This window comes from Calypte anna, chromosome 3, assembly GCF_003957555.1.
Source record: "Calypte anna isolate BGI_N300 chromosome 3, bCalAnn1_v1.p, whole genome shotgun sequence".
Lineage (NCBI taxonomy): Eukaryota > Metazoa > Chordata > Aves > Apodiformes > Trochilidae > Calypte > Calypte anna.
The window spans coordinates 111,853,903-111,876,634 of record NC_044246.1 but is presented as its reverse complement, the minus strand read 5'-3'; the positions used below and the strand labels follow the sequence as shown (position 1 = coordinate 111,876,634).

Genomic DNA, 22,732 nt, shown 5'->3' with positions numbered 1-22,732 from the left:
GGGAGGCACCGCGCATGCGCGTCCCGCCCCGGGGTGGCCCCCGAGGCCGAGCCCAGCCGAACTGAACCGAACTGAGCCGAGCCCAGCCGAGCCGGACCAAGCCGAGCCCAGCCGAGCCGGACCGAGCCGAGCTCAGCCGAACTAAGCCGAGCTGGGACCATCCCGACTGAGGGCAACTCAAGGGCAGGAGAGGGGAATGAAAGTGAGCGGGGTCCGGTTGGGTTGGAGCAGAACTTCGGAGGTCACCCCCTTCTAAAGCATGGGATACCCAGAGATGGGTGCTGAAGATCTCCAAGGGTGGAGATCACCACTCAAATGGGTGCTGAAGATCTCCAAGGATGGGGATCACCTCCCAGATGGGTGCTGAGGTTCTTCAAGGATGGAGATGGAGATCACTGCTGATCAGATGGCTGCTGAAAATCTCCAAGAATGGAAATCACCACCCAGATGGGTGTTGAGGATCTCCAAGAATGGAGATCACCACTCAGATGGGTGCTGAGAATCTCCAAGGACGAAAATCACCTCCCAAATGGATGTTGAGGACCTCCAAGAATGGAGATCACCACTCAGATGGGTGTTGAGGATCTCCAAGGATGGAGATCACCACTCAGATGAGTGCTGAAGATCTCCAAGGATGGAAATAACCACCCAGATGGGTGTAGAGGATCTGCAAGGATGGAGATCACATGGGTAGAGAGTGATGGATGGTGATCTCTCCCAAGGATGGAGTTCCAGGAGGTACTTCTGAACATCAGGAAGCCCTTTTTTTACTCTGAGGGTGACTGAGCAGTGCCACAGGTTGCTCAGGAGGTGGTGAAGTCTCCATCCTTGGTCATCGTTCAGAAACCATCTGGATGTGGTCCTGGGCAACTGGTTCTAGGTCGCTTCCAACCCAAACTATTCCATGATTTTATAAGAGCATGTAGAGATAGGATGAGAGGGGAAGGCTTCAAGCTTAGGGAGGGAAGATGTAGATAGTAGAAAGAATATTAGGAAGAAATTCAGCAAGAAATTCTTTGCTGTGAGGGTGGTGAGACTCTGACCCAGGCTCTCCCATCCATGGAAGTGTTTTTCGATGGGGTTTGGAACAACCTGGGCTGGTGGGAGATGTCCCTGCCCATGGCAGGGGGGTTGGAACTGGATGAGCCTTAAGGTCCTTTCCAACCCATTCTGTGAAACCTCCAGAGATGTTTGGTGTCTGAGGGAAGGAGGCCATGGAATGGCTTTTCCTCTTCCATCCATCATTCAATCATTGCTCACATGGGAGAAGGGGGAACACTCAGGAAGGTTGGAGACAAGGTGAGAAGAAAACCACAACTCAAACCAGCTGTACCCTGCACATTGCAATGCTGCTGAGTTACCTGCTTTGCTTTTCTTCTCCAGTGAAAGGCTTTTTCCTCATATTTCTGCTCATGGCATGCCTGGAACAGACTTCACTCCATGTGGGATAAGTTCTCTCCTGGGTGGGTGCCAGCATCTCTTGCACACCAAGCCTGGCAGATGCCACTTAGTGAGACCTTTTTATCCCTAACCCCATGAGCTGCTCTCAGACCAAACCCTGTAGCTCATCTCAGATTCATGCTGCTGCTCTGCAGTCCCTGCTACACCTGAGTTTTGACTTTTTGCACCCTGAATCACTCAGTTCTCCTCAAGACAAACCCCAGGTGTGGTTGTGTTTGCCCAGCAGGAGGTTAAGGTTGGGCTGTACCAGGCTGGGCTCTCCCTACCCCTTTATAAATTAGATACCATTCAAGCAGGCTTTGTGATACCCTGCACACCCAAATTCCCCACCCAAAGACACATCCAACCTCCCTGCCATGCAATACAAACCCTGTTCTTGCAGGCTGCAAACAGCTCATCCTCTTATTTTAGGTGCTTTGAGTTATTTATCAAACCCAAAGTAGCTTGGTATAGGGATGAGAATCTCCCTTCCACCAGGATGCATCCAAGTACACAGAGTGAGCTGTGATATTCATACCAAAAGCAATGGAAATAACTCAAACCACCAATTGGGATACAGAAAGCAGGATAAGAGTCAGCTTTTCCCTCTACTTGCTTCTTATAAAGAATCACAGAATCATAGAGGGACCTTAAAGATCATCCAGTTCCAACCCCTCTGCCACAGGCAGGGACACCTCCCACTAGACCAGGTGATTACAAGTCCCATCCAAGCAAGAATATCAATATATTGTTGTTAGAACTGGAATATATTGTTATTAGAACTGGAATATATTGTTATTATAACTGGGTAAACCAGGCTTTTTCTCACCATGCACCTTCTCTCCTTGCCACCAAACGAGAATTGATGCTCATGGTTTGGCAGGTTTTAGAAAAGATCTGTAATACTAAGCATGGCCAAGAGAAAAAAAAAAAAAAAGTTGAAAATTTTGGAGAGGATGTTTTGATTCAAAACAAAATCTCCAGGGAAATTTCTTTGTGGTCCCTAACTTTTGTTTAATGGTTTCTTTTCTCTCCTACTGCAAGAACACCTGCTCGGGAAGTCTCGGGGTGCTGGGTTACATGGAGCCCTTGCAATCCTTTTGAATTCTGCCTCTGGGCTTTCTTTACCCAATAATTCATAGAATCATAGAATTGGCTGGGTTGGAAGGGACCTCAGAGATCATCTAGTCCAACCCTTGATCCACTACTGCTGCAGTTCCCAGCCCATGGCACTGAGTGCCACATCCAGTCTCTTTTGAAATATCTCCAGACACGGAGAATCCACTACTTCCCTGGGCAGCCCATTCCAATGTCTGATCACCCTCTCCATAAAGAAATTCTTTCTAATATCCAACCTAAACCTCCCCTGGCACAACTTGAGACCTTTTGTGCCCTCTTGTCTTGCTGAGAGTTGCCTGGGAAAAGAGCCCAACCCCCCCCTGGCTCCAGCCTCCTTTCAGGGAGTTGTAGAGAGTGATGAGGTCTCCCCTGAGCCTCCTCTTCTCCAGCCTGAACACCCCCAGCTCCCTCAGCCTCTCCTCATAGGATCTGTGCTTGAGTCCCTTCACCAGCCCAGTTGCCTCCTTTGGACCTGCTCCAGGACCTCGATCTCCTTCCTAAACTTCCTTTAGGGGCCCTAAACCTGTGCCCCTTCCTGAGCTGAGGGGCCCAGAACTGGACACAGGACTCAAGCTGTGGCCTCCCCAGTGCTGAGTACAGGGGCAGAATCCCTTCCCTGGACCTGCTGGCCACGCTGTTCCTGACACAGCCCAGGATGCCATTGGCCTTCTTGGCCACCTGGGCACACTGCTGGCTCCTGTTCAGCTTCCTGGCAATCCAGACTCCCAGGTCCCTTTCTGCCACTCTGTGCCCAGCCTGTAGCACTGCATGGCATTGTTGTGGCCAACAACCCTGAATGCTCTGGATTACCAAGTCTGCCCCTTGCAATCAGCAAGAAGCACCAGATACAGTTAATTTTCCCACCTTCAGCTGCTCTCCCCCGTGTTTCACAAGGGGGATGAGGCAATTTGGGGTCAGGACTTCCCTGCCTCTGTGGTTTGCAGGGAGCAGAGAGCTGTGACAGTCAGATGATGGTTGCTAATGTGGTTTACAGGAACTGGGGTGGTTTTCCTTCTTCCAAAGCTGGACACCACTTGCTAAAGTCAAGGGTGGATCCATCCCCTTGGCTAAAAGCAGCCCCTGAAGTGATGATGCTTTGCACACAGATGGGGGATTTCTAGGCTCGGGGGTGGTGAAAATGAATGGGGAAATAAGTAATAATAATAATTAAAAAAAAATAATCACAAACCAGCTGTCATCTCACAGACAGAACTTATAAGAGCAGATAACCAGACTGAAATAGCAACACCAAACCTCAGGCCATCCATATCTGAGCCCTTCAGGCTTCCCTGGAAGCACAGTGGGGATGCCACATTGGGCAGATGTGCTCCTGGAGCTGTGTTGATCCAGCTGCTCCTCTGGTTTCCTTTGCCAGGGGAATTAATTAATTTCTCTTTCTGGTGTGGCCCCTCTGGGTTTGTTCTGTTGGATTTTTTACTAATTGCTGCATTTTTCTTCTGCACAGGGGGAGCTGAGAAGGAAACCCTGGCAGGAGCTGGGGTAGCAGTGCATCAGAAGCAGGACTGCAGCAAGATCTCTTCTCCCATCTTCATCCCAGCTCCATCTGGGAGGCAAAGTAGTTCTGTGTGTGCCAGGCTCCTGCTCTGGGAAGCAAGAAGGTGGCTACAATCCATCCTGACAGGCTGAAAGTCAGAGTCTTAACTTCTTCCCCACTTTCCTGTGCTCTCCTGGTGAGATCTCAGCAGCTCCTCACGCATTTAAGTAAAGACATTCCATTCATAGTCTCTGGTAATTGTTTTCTGTGGTTTTCTTCCCTGGGACTGGCCAAAAAAAAAAAAAAAAAAAGACCTAGATCAGTTTCAAGATTTAGCAGAGTGTGTGGGAATGACAAATACTTCAAGAAAAGGATGTCAGAAATGCCTGAGCTGGGTGCAGATGTGATGGGGTGAAATTCTCCAGCCTATGTTAGGGAAAAGGTCAAGTTAGAGGATTAAAAAAGGTTCCTTCAGCATTAAATTATGTGTCTTCCACATGTGCTCTCTCCTTTTGGGATGCCCTGCTTGGGGTCCAGCTCTTCCAAGTGCAGCTGCAGGAGACACCAGGAGGGACAAACCCCTCTTATCCCTTGGAAAACTTAAAATGTACCCTGACAAACACACCTCAGAGGTGATCTCCCTTTTCCATGGTGTTTCAATGACAAAAAGGGATTTTTTTTTCCCATGCCAAACACTTCGTTCCGTGTTATTACCTTTCCATTTTATTACAAATGTATTTGAAACCTCAACCCCGATGTGATGTTTGATGATGAGGAGACATTCCAAGAAATGTGGGGTTCACTCTCCCCCACTTTTGGAGCTGTGAAAGAGCCACAAACCTCTCCTCTGCCTTCCATGGTGAGACAAAGTTGCTCAGCATACAGGGAAGTGAAGAGATGGCAAGTTGAAAATTGTCTTGTGGCTTGAAAATTGACCTCTAGTTGAACTAAGTGGGAAAAAAACCCCACCAAAATCTGATTCCAGGGTGTCCATAAAGGGATCTTCTTTCCTCCCAAATTAAAAATCACCCCAGTTATTTCTTTTTTCTAAACAACATCTTAGTGCACAGGCTGAAGTGGATGCACAGAGAGGTGAGGAAAGGAGAAGATGCACCCTGGTTTTCTGACCAGAACCCCTGGTGTGCAACCCACCCGTGGAAATCACTCCAGCACCCACTTGTCATTCTGCTGTTTCCCTTCCAGCTCTGCAGTCCCACCCCTCCTTGTTATTTAAGTGCTTAATTCCTGTTTAGTTTTTTTTTCCAGCAGATAAGGAGATGCCAGACATCTCTGTGAGCCTGTGCTCTCCACCCCTGAAGAGCTGAATCCCTGGAGAACTTGGTCAGCATCCTTGGGAATCCTAAAAGGAAAGGCATCCCTTATCCTGGAGTTCTCCAGCTCTCTCCAACCCTTTTGTCCTCCCTGGCCTGACCTGCTCCCATTAATTATTCACACAAGAGCCAGAGCAGGCAGCAGTTGCTATAGGGCCCCTTGGTGAATAACAACAGGCAGCTATTTTTATCCCTAACTCTTGTTACCTCCCCATCAGGAGGGATGGGGCCCTGCCAGCTCCCTCTGGGAGGAGCCCCACAGGGATTTACAACTCCTGCAGGGGCTGGGGATTCATTCTGGGGATTCATTTGCCCCTGTACTCAGCCCTGGTGAGGCCACACCTCGAGTCCTGTGTCCAGTTCTGGGCCCCTCAGTTTAGGAAGGAGATTGAGGTGCTGGAGCAGGTCAAAAGGAGGGCAACCAGGCTGGTGAAGGGACTTGAGCACAAACCCTATGAGGAGAGGCTGAGGGAGCTGGGGGTGTTCAGGCTGGAGAAGAGGAGGCTCAGGGGAGACCTCATCACTCTCTCCAACTCCCTGAAAGGAGGTTGGAGCCAGGGGGGGGTTGGGCTCTTTTCCCAGGCAACTCTCAGCAAGACAAGAGGGCAGGGTCTCAAGTTGTGCCAGGGGAGGTTTAGGTTGGATATTAGAAAGGATTTCTTTCTGGAGAGGGTGATCAGACATTGGAATGGGCTGCCCAGGGAAGTAGTGGATTCTCCGTGCCTGGAGATATTTCAAAAGAGCCTGGATGTGGCACTCAGTGCCATGGTCTAGCAACCACAACGGTGGTTCAAGGGTTGGACTTGATGATCTCTGAGGTCCCTTCCAACCCAGCCAATTCTATGATTCTAGATCACCTAAATGTAGAGGAGATGCAGCTGTGATCCAGACCAGTGAATCCCAATCCCACCCTGGTACCACTCTGTGCACTTCCAGCTGTGCTTTGCATCCCTGTTTTAATTTATTTTTTTTTTCCCATCTATTTTTTTATCTGCCATAAAGCACAGAGCCCACATTCCTGGCTGGATTTAACAGTCTGTGTGCTGCAGAGGAAGGAAAACTCTCCCAGAAGTGAAATCTGCTGTAGGGTCCTGACAATTTCTATAGATATGTTGTAATTCCTGTGGGAGTTTAAATAAATGGGTTCTTTAAATCAGTTTATATGTAGCACCCAGAGGCACACCAAAGGCTTCCTCTGCTCACTCCTCCTGCCTTGGCTGCAATGAAAACAAAAATCACCAAAAATTTAGGGAGTTGGGGGTGGATTTGGGTGGCATGTGAAGGGAAATAGGTGCTGCTGAGTGCACAGGGAAAAGGAGGTTGGTGCAGGCCATGGAAGCAGTTCTGGACCTAGCAGGGCAGCCTGGGGGTTGATTAGTTAATAAATTAATTAGTTAAAGAAATGTAAAGAAAATTAAAAATTAGGAAAAAGGAAAGGAAAAAAAAAAGAACAAGGAAAAACAGGAGGAAAAAAGAAAGAAAAAATATATAAAAAAAGAAAGAAGCCAGCAGCATATATTTATATTTATATTTATATTTATATTTATATTTATATTTATATTTATATTTATATTTATATTTATATTTATATTTATATTTATATTTATATTTATATTTAATGTATAGGTATATTTTTATTTCATTTATTTATTTATTAGTGTTTATTATTTTTATTTTTATATAGAAAGCTCCTATCACCATATTGATAAACATTCTTTGGAACCACTCTGACAGCAGAGGTAAGAACAGGACTCAGCCTGTTAGTACCTCAGCACTTCTGTTTCCAACCAAGTAAAAAAAAAAACCCAAAAACCCCAAAACATAGCTGCCAGGCTGCCTGGCTGGTGTTTAACACTGCTGCTCCATCAGGGTTGGAGGGAGATTCTTCATTCCTGAGAACCTGCCAAATCTAATGCTCCATCAGGTTATTCCAGAGGATGTCCCAAGAGCCTGGGGAGGAAAATCTGAACTTTCACTTGAGTGATGTGAGAAAACCTTGAGGAATTGGGACGAGTACCCAGAAGATCCTGGATTCCCTATTGCCTGACCCCACCGCAGAGGTTCCTGCTGGAATTTCAATCGTTTTGGAGGAATCTGGCCCAGGCACACAGATGGAAAATGGAAAACGGGGCTGGGAGCTGCTCCCTCTGGTGAAGGCACCGAGAATCACAGAGTTTTAGGGTTGGATCAAGAGATCATTGAATCCAAACCCACAGCCAGAGCAGGGTCACACAGTGTGGGTCACACAGGAACAGATCCAGGTGGGTTCTGAATGTCTCCAGAGAAGGAGACTCCAGAACCTCCCTGGGCTCTGTCACCCTCACAGTGAAAAATCTTTTCATTATGTTCACACAGAATCTCCTGTGCTCCAGTGCTCCCATCACCCCTTGTCCCATCACTGGACATCACAGAGAAGATCCTGGCTGCTTCCTCCAGACTTAAAGGAACCCGGTGAATATTTACTACCAAACCTTAAAAAAAAAAAAAAAAAGAAAAAAAGAAAAAAGCTTTTAAGTAAAACCTCATAGAACCATGGAATGGTTTGGGTTGGAAGGGACCTTAAAGACCATCAAGATCCAACCCCTTGCATGGTCAGGGACACCTCCCACAGCCCAGCCCAGGGTGCTCCAAGCCCCATCCAACCTGGGCTGAGACACTGCCAGGGATGGGGCAGCCACAGCTTCCTTGGGCAACCTGGGTCAAGGTCTCACCACCCTCCAATTAAAGAATTTTTTCCTCATGTCCAACCTCAATCTCCCCTCTTCAAGTTTTAACCCATTTCCTCTTGATTCAGAGGTGAGATGGAGGGGGTTGCTTCCTGCTTTGTTGACCTTGTTTTCATCCTCCCCAGAGCTGGGAAATGGGACACATTCAGCTTCTTGCCACTGTCAGAGCAGCTCACAGAATCCCAGACAGCTTTGGGTTGGAAGGGTCCTTAAGCATCATCTAATTCCATTCCTGATGCTATGGGCAGGGACACCTCCCCCAGCCCAGGGTGCTCCAAGCCCCATCCAACCTGGGCTGAGACACTGCCAGGGATGGGGCAGCCACAGCTTCTCTGGGAAACCTGTTCCAGGTGCTCCCCACTCTCAAATTAAAGAATTTCCTCCTAAAATCTCATCCGAATTCCCCTCTACCACTTTCAAACCATTCCCTGTGTCCCCTCACTCCACTCTCTTGACGAAAGTCCCTCACCCAGGGGACACCCCCAAGTCTGGATGCCCACTGTGCCTCAGGGGTCAAAGTATTTTCCTCCAGTTTTTATTTCTTCTTTTATTTTTAAACAGAGTTTCGATTCATATTTCTAAGAGAGCCCTGAAACTATATTTTAAGGGATATTGAAAATCCAAAGGGAATCATCCAAGGAGAAGCAGCTCTTCCCTCTTTCCTGCCCCTTCTACCCCGACACCCCTCACATCCAAATCCAGCTTTTGGGTTTATTTTTTGTTTTTTTTTTTAATTTTTCCACCGCAACCTCCGCGGGACCTGGTGCTGTTCCGATTGCAGCCCCCAACTCCCGAACCCAAGCTGGGAAAGGGAAAAGCGATGCTCATGCTGTGCGTTTTGGGGCAAAACCACCCAGAAACGGTACTCCCCAAAATACAACAGAAAAATAAAATGGGGTATTTTTTATCTTTTTTTATTGATGATTTTTCCCTTTGTTTTGTTACTTTTATTTACACAAAATGATATTTTTAACCCCTCGGTGACTCCCCAAACTCGGGATCGGGAACCGGACCGGTACCGCAGCACCGGAACCCCCTACAGCCCCAACACCCTCACCACCCTCCCCAGCAGCTCCCTCCCACCTCTCCCCGCCTCTTCGCGCTCTGATTGGTTGAATCTCCTGCTTGTCAGTACTCCTCTGCCCCATTGGCTGGTGTGGGGCGGTTCCGACCAACCAGCAGCACCGGGGGGGCGGAGCCGCGCTTCCGTGGCGGGAAACGCCGCCGCTTTTCGCGCCAAGCGGGAGCGCTGCGGGTACAGGGGGAGAATCGGAACCTACTGGGGACTGGATCGGACTGTACCGGGGGCGGATCGCGGGCCAGGCCGGTTCCTATCGGCTCTTACCGCCTTCCCCCTTGCAGCAGCAGCAGTGGGATCTCCGCAGCCCCCCCCCTCCCCTCCGTCCCCGGGCAGCCGGCAGCATGGCGGCAGCGGACGGGCTGGAGGATGCGGAGCTGCGGGAAGCACAACGCGATTATCTCGACTTTCTGGACGATGAGGTGAGACCGGCAGCGGCGCTGAATCGGGGGATGCGGGGACTGAGTCGACCCAATCCCACACCCCCCACCCCCCGGCCCCTTCCCCGCCGTCATTTCCACGGGCGTGGGTAGCTCCTCCAACCATGTCCCCTGGGGTTGGGGAGCACCCACTGTGTCCCCCCCGTCCCCTCTCCCCTTTAAGATGACCCTCGGGAGTTCAGGGTGGTCTCCGTCCGCCCTCTCCTCCTATCCCCAGGTTTGGAGAGCGCCTTGTATCTCCCTCTCTCCATGTCCCTCGGGATTGGGGAAGCAGCTGGTGGCCCCCGTCCCCCCTCTGTCCATGCCCCCCCCGGGGTTGAGGTGCAGCTGGTGTCCCCCTTTCCTCTGTACCCCGCCCTCGATGTTGAGGAGCACCTGGTGTGTGTCTCCTTTCCATGCTCTATAGGGAACACATGTTGTTGTGTCCCTCTCCTTCCCCCACCATTCCCAAGCCCCCGGGGTTGAGGAGCCCCAAAGAGGGGCTTGGTGCCCCCTTTCTGCTGGGTTGGGAGGGGCTGTAGAGAGATCCAGGTGAATCAGCTCCTGGAACTCTCGACAAGTGATCATACAAAAAAATTGGGGGGGTTTGTTTGGGGTTGCTTATTTTTGTTTGGTTTTTCTGCTCTTGTGTAGGAAGACCAAGGGATTTACCTCGGCAAAGTCCGGGACATGATCAGTGACAATCAGTACCGCCTCCTGGTCAGCATCAATGACCTGAGGAGGAAGAACGAGAAGAGGGCCAGCAGGTTGGTGTGGGCTGGGGCCTCTGGGTGGGATTTCAGAGCTCCAGCCCTGCTTTTCTAAGTCCTTTGTGGTAGGGAAGGGCCAAGCCTTGTCCCTGGCTTCATATCCTGTGTAAAAGGTGGACCTGTTCTCCCCGTGACACCCGTCCCTACCAAGGATGGGTGCTTAGCAGAAGACTTTAGGGTTTGCTTGCACAATATGAATTGTTTGCTCTTTAGGATTTTGAGGCCAGGCTTGCCAATATGTTCTGGGACATTTGAGGGTTTTTTTTGGATACAGAATCATGAACTGCTTTGGGTTGAAAGGGACCTCTGAGATCATCTAGTCCCAACCATCCTGGCATGGGCAGGGATGCCTCTCACTAGACCAGGTTGTTCCAAGCCCCATCCAATCTGGCCTTAAACACTTCCAGAGAAGGAGCATCCACAGCTTCTCTGGGCAGCCTGAGCCAGGATCTCACCACCCATGCAACAAAGAATTTCTTCCTAATATTCCATCCTCCCCTCTCTCTGTGGGAAACCATTCTCCCTTGCTTTGCCACTCTAGCCCCTTGTCCAAAGTCCCTCCCCAGCTTTCCTGTGGCCTCTTCAGGTACTGGAAGGTGCTCTGAGTTCTCTCTGGAGTTGAACAACCCCAACTCTCTCATCCTGTCGTCACAGGAGATGTTATCCTGAACTCTCACCATCTCTGTGGCCTCCTGGACTCACTGTGTCCTCGTATTGAGGATCCCAGAGCTGGATACTGTTCTCTAGGTGGGGTTTCACCAGAGTGGAGTAGAGGGGGAGAATCCTCTCCATTGACCTGCTGACCATGCTGCTTTAGGTGCAGCCCAGGACCCACTTGGCTTGTTTTTTGGGTTAATTCTTTTCCTGGTTGTTGGTGGCAGTTGTCCTGACACAAAGCTATGATGGGCTTTGGGTTTTCTTCCTCTTGAAATTCTCAGGGCACGTGGAGGTACATGTGGGTGGGGAGGAGGAAGAAGGCAAAAGGGGCATCTGGTCAGTCTGCATCTTCACCTCCCTCTGTTGCAGGCTCTTGAGCCATGCCTTTGAGGAGCTGATTGCCTTCCAGCGTGCCCTGAAGGACTTTGTGGCCTCTGTGGATGCCACCTATGCCAAGCAGTACGAGGACTTCTACATCGGGCTGGAGGGCAGCTTTGGCTCCAAGCATGTGTCACCACGGACACTGACAGCCTCTTTCCTCAGCTGCATTGTCTGTGTGGAGGGCATCGTGACAAAATGTGAGATCCCAGGGCTTTGGCGGTGGTGGGTCCACCACAGTGGGTGATGGGAAGGGGGTGGCCGGCAGAAGGTCTTGAGCGTTGGGTTGGGGTGGGGACTCCAGCAGTCCTGGTGAAGCAACCTTTTCCAGTTTTGGGCATGTTGGCTGCTGCAGGCTGTCTCCCCACCTCTGCTCCTGAAGAATGGTGCTGTCCTTTTTATTTGGGTCCCTCCTTTAGGATGAAGACAATAACTCTCTAGAGACAGAGTTTGGCCACGGTCTACAAGGACCATCAGACCATTACCATAGTCATATGTTTGCTAACAGTGTTCTCCTGAGGGTGGTTTGGTGGTGGAGAGCCTGCTGGGGACTGACTGCTGACAGATGGATGGGACATCCCTGCCCCTGACTCCTCTTTTCTTTCACCCTCAGGCTCTCTGGTTCGCCCAAAAGTGGTTCGGAGTGTCCATTATTGCCCCGCTACCAAGAAGACGATCGAGCGCCGGTACACGGACATGACCTCCCTGAATGCTTTTCCATCCAGCTCTGTCTACCCTACAAAGGTGAGATGAAGCAGCCTGGTAGGAGGCATCAACAGGTTCTTTGGCAGAGAAGGTCCTCCTAGCCCGAGGTCTCAAATCACAGAATGGAAGGGACCTGACAGATCATCTCATTCCAACCCTTCTGCCATGGGCAAGGGCATCTCCCACTAGACCAGGTTGATCCAAGCCCCATCCAACCTTGCTTTTAACACTACCAGGGAAGGGGTAGCCTCAAGATCTCTGAGCATCCAACTGCCAGGGTAGCACATGGAGCAGAGAGAAGACATGTGACATGTGTGGCAGTCTGGGAGAACTACTGTGAACATATGAAGAAAGTCTGGATTGGATAAAAAGCCACCAGACTCACTATTTAATTATGATCCTGGTTCTGCTGGGTCATAGTTTGGTTTTCTGAGGGGCTCTAAGCCAGTCTTGCTGCTGTGACCCTGGTCAGTGTGGGCATGCATGTGGTGTCCTGGAGGGTGTTTGTACCCTTAAGTTCCCTGTATTTGGGAACACAGGAAGGTTGACCTCAGCTTTGTCCCTCCTGCACAAATCCTGCTCTGTGGTTTGTCACTACAGTAGGAATGGGATTTGGAGAGATCCAATGTCCCATCAGTGATCAGTTTTGGCAACACTGGAGCAGGGGACTCCAGCAGTCCTGGTGAAGCAACCTTTCCCAGTTTTGGGCATGTTGGCTGCTGCAGGCTGTCTCCCCACCTCTGCTCCTGTTAAATGGTGCTGTCCTTTTTATTTGGGTCTCTCCTTTAGGATGAAGACAATAACCCTCTAGAGACAGAGTTTGGCCTCTCAGTCTACAAGGACCATCAGACCATTACCATCCAGGAGATGCCTGAAAAAGCCCCAGCAGGGCAGCTGCCTCGCTCAGTAGATGTCATCTTAGATGATGATCTGGTGGACAGGGTGAAACCTGGGGACCGCATCCAGGTGGTGGGAACCTATCGCTGCCTGCCGGGAAAGAAAGGGGGTTACACTTCAGGGACTTTCAGGTGAGCCTTCTGTTGCCTTGACTTCAACCCTCCCAACCTTTTTAGTCAAGTTGCATCTCAGGAATCATAGAATCATAGAATTGGCTGGGTTGGGAGGGACCTCAGAGATCATCAAGTCCAACCCTTGATCCACTCCCACTGCAGTTCCCAGCCCATGGCACTGAGTGCCACATCCAGTCTCTTTTTAAAGATCTCCAGACATGGAGAATCCACTACTTCCCTGGACAGCCCATTCCAATGGCTGATCACCCTCTCCATAAAGAAGTTTTTTCTAATATCCAACCTAAACTTCCCCTGGCACAACTTGAGACCCTGCCCTCTTGTCTTGCTGAGAGTTGCCTGGGAAAAGGAACCAACCCCCCCCTGGCTCCAACCTCCTTTCAGGGAGTTGTAGAGAGTGATGAGGTCTCCCCTGAGCCTCCTCTTCTCTAGGCTGAACACCCCCAGCTCCCTCAGCCTCTCCTCATAGGATCTGTCCTCAAGTCCCTTCACCAGCCTGGTTGCCTCCTTTGGACATGCTCCAGGACCTCGATATCCATCCTGAACTGAGGGGCTGGGGCAGGCTGGTGGTCATTGCAGCCCTGGGTTGCACAGAGGAGGTTGGATGGTCTCAAAGATGTTCCATTGATGGCTCAGTAGTCAGATAGAAGGGGCTGCAGGTCTTGGAGCTTTCCAGCTCCCTCCAAGACTTCCTAGAGAAAATCATAGAATAGAACCTGAACAGTTTTGGGTTGGAAGGGACCTTCAAAGGTCATTTAGTCCAACCCCCTGCAGTGAGCAGGGACATCTTCAGCTTGATCAGGTTGCTCAGAGCCCCATCCAACCTGACCTGCAATGTTTCCAGGGATGTGTCTTCTACCATTCCACCAAGTGATGACCTTTTGGATGTTCCTGCTGTGTTGTTGCTATGACCTGTAGGCTCTGTGGGGTTTGCACTCCTGACCATGGTTGTGTCTTTTCTCCAGGACTATCCTCATTGCCTGCCATGTCAAGCAGATGAACAAAGACGTCCGACCTCTCTACTCTGCTGCTGATGTTGCCAAGATCAAGAGATTCAGCAAGAATCGCTCCAAGGTTTGTAGAAGCCCACATCTAGGAGTTAGGCTTCTGTCAGAGTAGGAAGTTTCAGCTAGAGCAGCTTTAAGGCTTGGCGTGTGGTTAAGGAACCCTCTTGTTGGGTTGCAAGTAGCTCTTCCACCTACTTAGCAACATTGCTGGGTTTTCCATTCATTTTCTTTGCATTTTCTGCTTAGGCTTTGATTGAGTTGTGTTTTGTTGAGAAGGAGCTCTGTGCTGTGTGTGTGTGTGTGTGTCTTGACCATGCCAGCAGGGTCTCTTCAGGAGAAGAAATTCCCTCTTTTCTTCTTCAGACACAAATCAAGAGCAAGATATGGATGTGTGTCCCAACCTGGTCTTGTGCTCAGATCTTTCTTTCATAGCATGGAGAGGAGAGAGCTTTGCTCTCAAAGGGGTTGCTGTTTCCAGTGCTTGCTTGGGTGACCGTGGTAGTCAGGATGATCTAGGACCATCTAGATCCTAAATGACCCCTGATCAGTGGGGTCTAGAGCCCCATTGGAGGAAAACTCTGGCAGATGGTCTTCTCCTTTCGAAATGATTTTCATCCATGTGGGTCTGTGATAGGAATAAGCTCTTTTTCTGCTCAAATGGTCCTGTGGAGGGGTTCTCCTTGTTCTTACTTGCTACAGTCCATCTGATGGGCCTTTGCCTCCTCTGCCCTAGGATATCTTTGACCAGCTGGCAAGATCCCTGGCTCCCAGCATCCATGGCCATGAGTACATCAAGAAGGCCATTCTCTGCATGCTGCTTGGAGGGGTGGAGAAGGTCCTGGAGAACGGGAGCCGCATCCGAGGAGACATCAACATCTTGCTGATAGGTCTGGAAAGGCTGGGGAGAAACACCCTCAGTTGGGGCTGTCAGGGGGTGTGAGATGAAGCAGTGCTTTCCTGGGCTTGGTTTCATAGAGTAATGGGGGTTAGATAGGACCTCTGGAGGCCACTGGTCCAAGTGTGGGCTCAGGGCAGAGCTTGGTAGACTTTGGATCCTGTCTAGTTGGTTTTGCACATCTCCAGGGATGGGATCCCACTGCCTGTGGGATAGTGGCCCACCTTCAAGGAGATTTCCTTTTCTTCTACCCTCCATTTGGGATTTCCTGTGTTCCAAGTTGTCCCCACTTCTCTGCTCCCATCATCAAAACTGCAGCTCCATCTTCTCCACCTCTTCCCATTGGGTTGTCAAGGAAAGGCAAAAAGGAAACCATCTCATCACCTTATTTTCTGAGCAAACCAACTTGGATCTCCTTCCTCCTGACACCTACTCTGAGAAGCCCAAATTTGGCAGAGTACCCAGGTGATGTGGGCTGTTTAAACATGGTCTTCTCCATTTCAGGAGACCCTTCTGTTGCCAAGTCTCAGCTGCTGCGTTACGTGCTCAGCACCGCACCCCGCGCCATCCCCACCACGGGCAGAGGCTCCTCTGGTGTTGGTCTGACTGCTGCTGTCACCACGGACCAAGAAACTGGTGAGGACCAAACTGGTTCTTAGTGGGAGCTGTCAGGGAGATGCTTCTTAACACCTGGGAGGAGCTCTGCAACATCCAGCACTGCTGTTGGTCCTTTCTGCAGTGACAGTTGTAGGATGTGTTTCATCCAGAAGCTTTCTGGCCGTGACAGTGGTGTCTGGGGGTGTTTTATCCATCTCTGTTCAATGTTGGTCATCTCCTCTTCTACTTGGTACACCCCATGTGAGGGGCAGCAGCAGCCTGGATCTTCTTGTCTTCCTCGAGGGCTTGCTCCTCATCCTAAGTGTCAAGTTGGGTGGCCCTGAAGGGTGCTGCAGCTCTGAAGTTGAGTCTAGTGATGGGGATGGTGCTATGGGGGAAGGGGCTGGAGACACCTGGGGCTGCTGAAACGGTGGGTGACCCTCATTTTCTTCCACCCCATCCCAGGTGAACGTCGATTGGAAGCAGGAGCCATGGTGTTGGCTGACAGGGGGGTGGTGTGCATCGATGAGTTTGACAAGATGTCTGACATTGACCGCACGGCCATCCACGAGGTGATGGAGCAGGGCCGGGTCACCATCTCCAAGGCTGGAATCCATGCCCGCCTCAACGCCCGCTGCAGTGTCCTGGCAGCTGCCAACCCTGTCTATGGACGGGTAAGTGCTGGTGTTCCCCAGCCCCCTCTGTGCTGAAGGATGCTGTGAGAAGTTTGGGGGGAGGAGACAGCTCCTCCAAATGTCCTCCAAAACCAGTGTCTTGGTTCTTGCTGAGATGGGGGATCCGTGAAGGCTTGGCTGGTTTGGTCTTTGTTGTTGCTCATGGGTTTCCTGGAGGAAAGAGGAGCTCGTGGGGTTTGGCTCTGCCTGGGTGTCCTGTGGCAGCCCAGTGGGCCCTCATGCTGGTGACAAGCCTGGGACTGGCTCTTGGTGTCTTAGCTGGGATCACAAAGGTTAAATATTTTCCTTGCAAATGAGAGCTATGTCCACTTTCCAGGATGGGGAATTGAGACCTCACTATTGCAGCAGGATGGGTTTAGTGTGGGATCAAGCTGCTTGAACATTCATCCTTTAAAGTCTGGCCTCAGGTCTGCCTCCCTGACAGCCAAGACTGACCCATGAGAGTCTCCTGTAACCTGGAATCTCATCTCCTTGCAGTACGACCAGTACAAGACACCCATGGAGAACATTGGCCTGCAGGACTCCTTGCTGTCCCGTTTTGATCTCCTCTTCATTGTGTTGGACCAGATGGACCCTGAGCAGGACAGGGAGATCTCAGACCACGTGCTGCGGATGCATCGCTACCGTAACCCCAACGAGCAGGATGGGGATGGTGAGATGCTTGTAACTGCTGTGTCCTTCCTTGCTCCTCAGTCCTGGCCTTCTTTAGCAGGTTGTCACCCTCTTGGTGGCAGCTCTTTGGGTTCTGCATCCCTGTCTTTTGTCGAGGATTGCTTTTGGTGGTTGTTCCAGAGGCTGAAAGCTGTTCTCTGTGATGGTTCCTTCCCCAGCCATGCCTCTGGGCAGTGCCGTGGAGATCCTGGCTACAGAGGACCCTGACTTCGTGCAGGAGGAAGAGCAAGAGCTCCAAGTGTATGAGAAACATGATGACCTCCTACATGGGCCCAACCGCCGCAAGTGAGTCCTTCATCCTCTGTCCCCTTGAGCTCTCTGAGGGTTTCCAGCACTCTGGAGTTGATGGGTTTGGCTTGAGTATCCAGGCAGCAGCTGGTTGTTGCTGTCAGGGAGTCCATGGGGAGGACTGTAGGCAGGATGCCAAGGGAACTCTGCTCTGGGTTTGGTCTTTGATGCCAGGCAGGTGGGGAACATCTCTTGGAACTGAGTTCCCCATGTGCACCCAAAGAGTAAAAAGTGGGAAGCTCCACTTCTGATCCTGGCTTTGGAGGATACGGATGCAGCTGCGTTCCCCCAACAGGGAGAAGATTGTCAGCATGGAGTTCATGAGGAAGTACATCCACGTGGCAAAGATGATTAAACCTGTCCTGACCCAGGAGTCAGCCAGCTACATAGCAGAGGAGTACTCCCGCCTGCGCAGCCAGAACCAGATGAACTCAGACATTGCCAGGGTGAGCCCCAGGAGCAGCTCCCTGACAGGCCAGGGGGAGGGAATCATGGAATAGGTTTGGTTGGAAAAGACCTTTAAGATCATCAGGTCCCAATTGCTGATCCAACACTGCCAGGGCCACCACTAAATCTTGTCCCTCAGCACCACATCTACATGACTTTTTCTCCAGGGGTGGTGACTCCACCGCTGCCTTGGGCAGCTTATCCCAGGACAACTCTTTCCATGAGGAAACCATTCCTAATATCCAACCTAAACCTCTGGTACAACTTTAGGCCATTTCCTTTTGTCCTGTCACGTGTAGTCACTATTCCTGGAGGTGTTCAGAGACTGGATGTGGCACTTAGTGCTATGGAATAGCCAAGGTGGGAGTGTTAGGTCATAGGCTGGACTTGATGATCTCAGAGGTCCTTTCTAGACTCAGTGCTTCTGTGTTCCTTTGAAAGAAGACACCAAAACAAACTTGAGGCCCAGGCTCCCCCTCTCCCTTTAAGGGTGCTTTCCACCCTTTCTGGGATGCCATGGTGGGAATCAGCTTCTTCTGTCTTTTCTCCCCCAGACATCTCCTGTCACAGCCCGGACCTTGGAGACCCTGATCCGCCTCTCTGCAGCCCATGCCAAGGCCAGGATGAACAAGACTGTTGATCTGCAGGATGCTGAGGCAGCTTTGGAGCTGGTGCAGTTTGCCTACTTCAAAAAGGTGGGGGGAAAGGTGTCCCTCAGCACTCAGGAGATCCTAAAAGTGTCCTTGAAAGGGGTGGGTTTGGCACAGGCTGAGCCTTGTGGGGTCCTTCCTTGGTGACAACATAGGGATGGATGGGGCAGCTGTGGGATCTTGGGTCCCTCAGGGTTGGCCCCTAAAAAGCAGCTTGAGGAGGAAATGGAGCTGAGTCCATCCTGCCTTGGTTGCACAGGTGCTGGAGAAGGAGAAGAAACGCAGGAAGAAGGCAGAGGATGATTCAGAGACTGAGAAGGAAGAGGATGAGGATTCCCAGCCCAAGGAGGAGCGCAGGATGAGGAGGTGGGAACCAGACCAAGGGAGGAAGGAGCATTACAGAAGGGACACCAGCTCCTTCTGTGGTTGCTGGCCTAAGGGAAATACTCCCATGTTTTGATTAAACTAGTGGGTCACCCCCCCTAGTTTGTAGTAGGAGGACACTCTTGGCAGCGGTGGGTTAATGGGTTTGGGGTGAGGGGGGATCCTTATATCTGCCCTTCAGCTGGAGCAGAAGTGACCTTTTCTCCCCCTCCCCAGGAGGAAGAAGGCACGCACAGGAGGGGAGGGGGAATCCTATGACCCCTATGACTTCAGTGATGCTGAGGAGGAGATGCCAGAGGGTGAGTCCCTGGGGTTTCTCTGGCACCTGCGTCCCCAGGGTGCTGATGGCTTTCTGGACATGGGGAGAAGCCATGGCTTGCTTAGGATCACTTGGGTAGTCCTTGATGTGGCACCATCCAGCCTCACAAATCCAGATGAATTATTTTTGGAGACCTTCCCTGGCTGTGTGGGACATGAGAATCGAGAGTGCTGATTTTTTTGGGGGGGGTTTGATTTGTTTTGTTTTTACCTCTCCTCTTCCAAGCTCCTGCAGCTTGTTGGGAGGGACAGTTTGATGTCATCCATCCCAGCTGGTTTTGCCTTCTGGGTGCTTGGCCACCAGACAGGTTGAAGGTAATTCTTCTTTCTGTTCCAGTCCAGGCACACACTCCCAAGACCCCTGAAGCCTCAGCTGCTGGCGAAGCGAAGAAGTTGGAGTTGGCTGAGCCAAGGTGAGTGGGGGCTGGAGGAGGTGTTTGTCCCACCATGTCCTACCCCTTCTGATGGGTCCATACTCATGTCTGATGCTGGAGATGCGTGGTGGGTGATGGCAGCTCCAGTTTTGGCTTTCCTGCTGGGTGCTGCTTCTGGAATGGGAAAGGGATGAGGTGTTCTGGGCTGGGAAGAACTTTGGAGCAACGTGGGCTGGTGGGAGGTGTCCCTGCCCATGCAGGGGGGTTGGAATTGGATGAGCTTTAAGGTCCCTTCCAACCCAAGCCAATCTGTGATTCTGTGACTTTTGTATGGTCTGAGTGGGGTTACTTCTGAGTGGGGTTTCTTCTTGCCTGACCAGGTTGAAAGCATTCAAGGCTGCCCTCCTGGAGGTCTTCAGAACTTCCCATGCCCAGTCTGTGGGTCTAAAGAACATGATGGAGTCCATCAACCATGAGAACCCTGAGCCCTTCTCACTGCCTGAAGTGAAGACAGCACTGGCCCACATGCAAGATGACAACCAGATCATGGTGTCTGATGACATCATCTTCTTAATCTGAGCTTCTGGGTGGAAAAACCCAAGTTCTGGTGGACTCTCAGTCTGGACACTCTTTGTATTTGCTTCCAACTCTCATCTTGAATATTTCTCCTGGCTGAGCTGAACATTGGGGAGCTCAAGTCCATGCACTTTAAAGTCCTTCCTTGCTGTGCACCAAAAAGTTGGGACTTTTGGAAGCTCTTCCTCTTGCTGTCTTCAAATGGCAGCATCATTTGGGAAGAGGTTTGTTTCTGCAAGGAGCCAAAAGGAAAAGCATAAGTGCAACTTAGAGATATTCTTAATGTATTGTTTTTAGCTTTGGTGGCAATAGTTGAAGAGCCTTTGAATAAAAATATCAGGATATAGGAATCCAATGTTCAGTAGCAGTGGTGGAGCTCTGCTGCTCTTAGTGAAACTTTATTACTTTATTTCCCTTTATTTTATTTTTCTTTTTCCCATCTTATGGAAGATTCTTTCTGGTGATTTGACAGCAAGTGTAGCCTGATCTCTTCCATCACCCATGGCTTAGCTTGATCTCTAAACTTTATTCATGGCCCTGCTGGGATTTATGATCCCAGCATGTGGGAAGGACCTGCCCAGGGCACATGGGGGGTTGGTCTCCTGCCTTCACTCTGGGGTCATGCTCGTATGAATATAATAGGGCCACCACAAATGACACAAAGCTACACACCTTGGTGGCTAAGAGGACTTGGTAGCATTTGTTATCCTGGAGAAGGCTCCAAGGAATCATAGAATCATAGAATTGGCTGGGTTGGAAGGGACCTCAGAGATCATCAAGTCCAACCCTTGAACCATCGTTGTGGTTGCTAGACCATGGCACTGAGTGCCACATCCAGTCTCTTTTGAAATATCTCCAGACACGGAGAATCCACTACTTCCCTGGGCAGCCCATTCCAATGTCTGATCACCCTCTCCAGAAAGAAATCCTTTCTAATATCCAACCTAACCCTCCCCTGGCACAACTTGAGACCCTGCCCTCTTGTCTTGCTGAGAGTTGCCTGGGAAAAGAGCCCAACCCCCCCCTGGCTCCAACCTCCTTTCAGGGAGTTGTAGAGAGTGATGAGGTCTCCCCTGAGCCTCCTCTTCTCCAGCCTGAACAGCCTCAGTTCCCTCAGCCTCTCCTCATAGGGTCTGTGCTCGAGTCCCTTCACCAGCCTGGTTGCCCTCCTTTGGACCTGCTCCAGGACCTCGATATCCTTCCTGAACTGAGGGGCCCAGAACTGGACACAGGACTCAAGCTGTGGCTTCACCAGGGCTGAGCACAGGGGCAGAATCCCTTCCTTGGACCTGCTGGCCACGCTGTTCCAGATACAGGCCAGAGATTCTTAAGAGCACATTCTGGTACTTGAAGGGGCTCCAGGAAAGCTGGGGAGGGATTTCTGACAAGGGCCTGGAGGGATGGGATGAGGGGGGAGTGGTTTCAACTTGGAAGAGAGGAGGTTGAGATATTAGGAAGAAATTCACTATGAGGATGGTGAGCCCCTGGCCCAGGTTTCCCAGAGAAGCTGTGGCTGCCCCATCCCTGGCAGTGTCTCAGCCCAGGTTGGATGGGGCTTGGAGCATCCCTAGGAGGTGTCCCTGCCCATGGCACTGGGGGTTGGAGCCAGCTGAACTTGTAAAATCCCTTCCAACCCAGACTGTTCTATGATTCTTTGATTATTCTGCAAACCTCTTGAACTAAGAAAACCTGATTTCTACACTCCCCTCCTGGAACAGCATTTTCAGTTTTGGAGAGGATTTTGCTTGTTTGCAGCTTCCTGAAGATCTCTGGTTGGATGTATTGCAGAAAATGCTCTTCTGCAGAGTAACCTCAGACCTACAGCCCTGAAAAACCCCAAAGCTTGGTGAGTTAAACACCCAGATGTTCATGGTTGTCTCATTTTATTACTGAGCTCCAGCCCTGAGCTTTGTGGGGTGGGAGGGAAGCTGAGCCAGCACACTCTGTTCCTGCATGGCCATCGTCCTGGTGGCTTCAGGCTACAAAGTTCCTGGGCAGGAAAAACATGCCAAAAATACACAGATACCTTTTTCAGGGTGATGGTAGGAACCAGATTTCTGGGAAGGTGCCTCAGTGCTTATAAAACGCTCCCCAGTAATTCCTGCAGTTCCAATGTTGCCTAAAAATACTAGGAAATATTTTTTTCAGTGAGAGGGTTGTCAGGCAATGGAATGGCCCAGGACAGTGGTGGAGTCACCATCCCTGGAGGGATTTAAATGGCGTTTGGACCTGGTCCTTCAGGACATGGTTTAGTAGTTGACTGTGGTGTTAACCAAAGGTTGGACTGGGTGATCTTGGTCTCTTCCAACCTAAACATTCTGTGATTCTCTGATTCTTGTTGTAGGAGTGGGGATATTGTCATCTCACTACGCCCTGACTTATGGAGGCTGTTCTTCCTCACAGGTCACGGCTGGGAGCAGTGAGGACATTTGGCCACGTTGGCCTTTTAGAACCATCTCTTACTCTGCTGAGACCTCTTTTTTAGCAGGGGAATTGCTAATACTGTATTTCCTATGAAAAGACACCAGGAGGAGCTCCAGGGTAGGGTAAAATTCAGGTTTATTTTAGCATCTAGGCTGTGGCCCTCTGCCTCCTCCACATGCTGGTCCCCCACATGCTGGTGGCTCCCTCCTTGTTCCCTTTGTTCGAGCTCTTGGGAGATGTTTTTTTGGGGGAATTTTGC

General features: G+C 50.7%; 1 protein-coding gene across 1 annotated transcript; it reads left to right on the top strand.

Moving 5' to 3' along the window:
- Window positions 1–9,500: 9,500 nt before the first annotated feature.
- MCM3 (minichromosome maintenance complex component 3) lies at window positions 9,501–20,352 on the top strand. Its single transcript, XM_030447543.1, has 17 exons — window positions 9,501–9,611; window positions 10,263–10,375; window positions 11,405–11,613; window positions 12,027–12,157; window positions 12,908–13,146; window positions 14,112–14,220; window positions 14,887–15,040; window positions 15,553–15,684; window positions 16,111–16,319; window positions 16,818–16,992; window positions 17,171–17,297; window positions 17,596–17,746; window positions 18,302–18,442; window positions 18,657–18,763; window positions 18,998–19,080; window positions 19,437–19,512; window positions 19,854–20,352. The coding sequence occupies exons 1-17, from the start codon at window positions 9,534–9,536 to the stop codon at window positions 20,050–20,052; spliced, it is 2,433 nt and encodes an 810-aa protein (XP_030303403.1). The 5' UTR covers window positions 9,501–9,533; the 3' UTR covers window positions 20,053–20,352.
- Window positions 20,353–22,732: the final 2,380 nt, after the last annotated feature.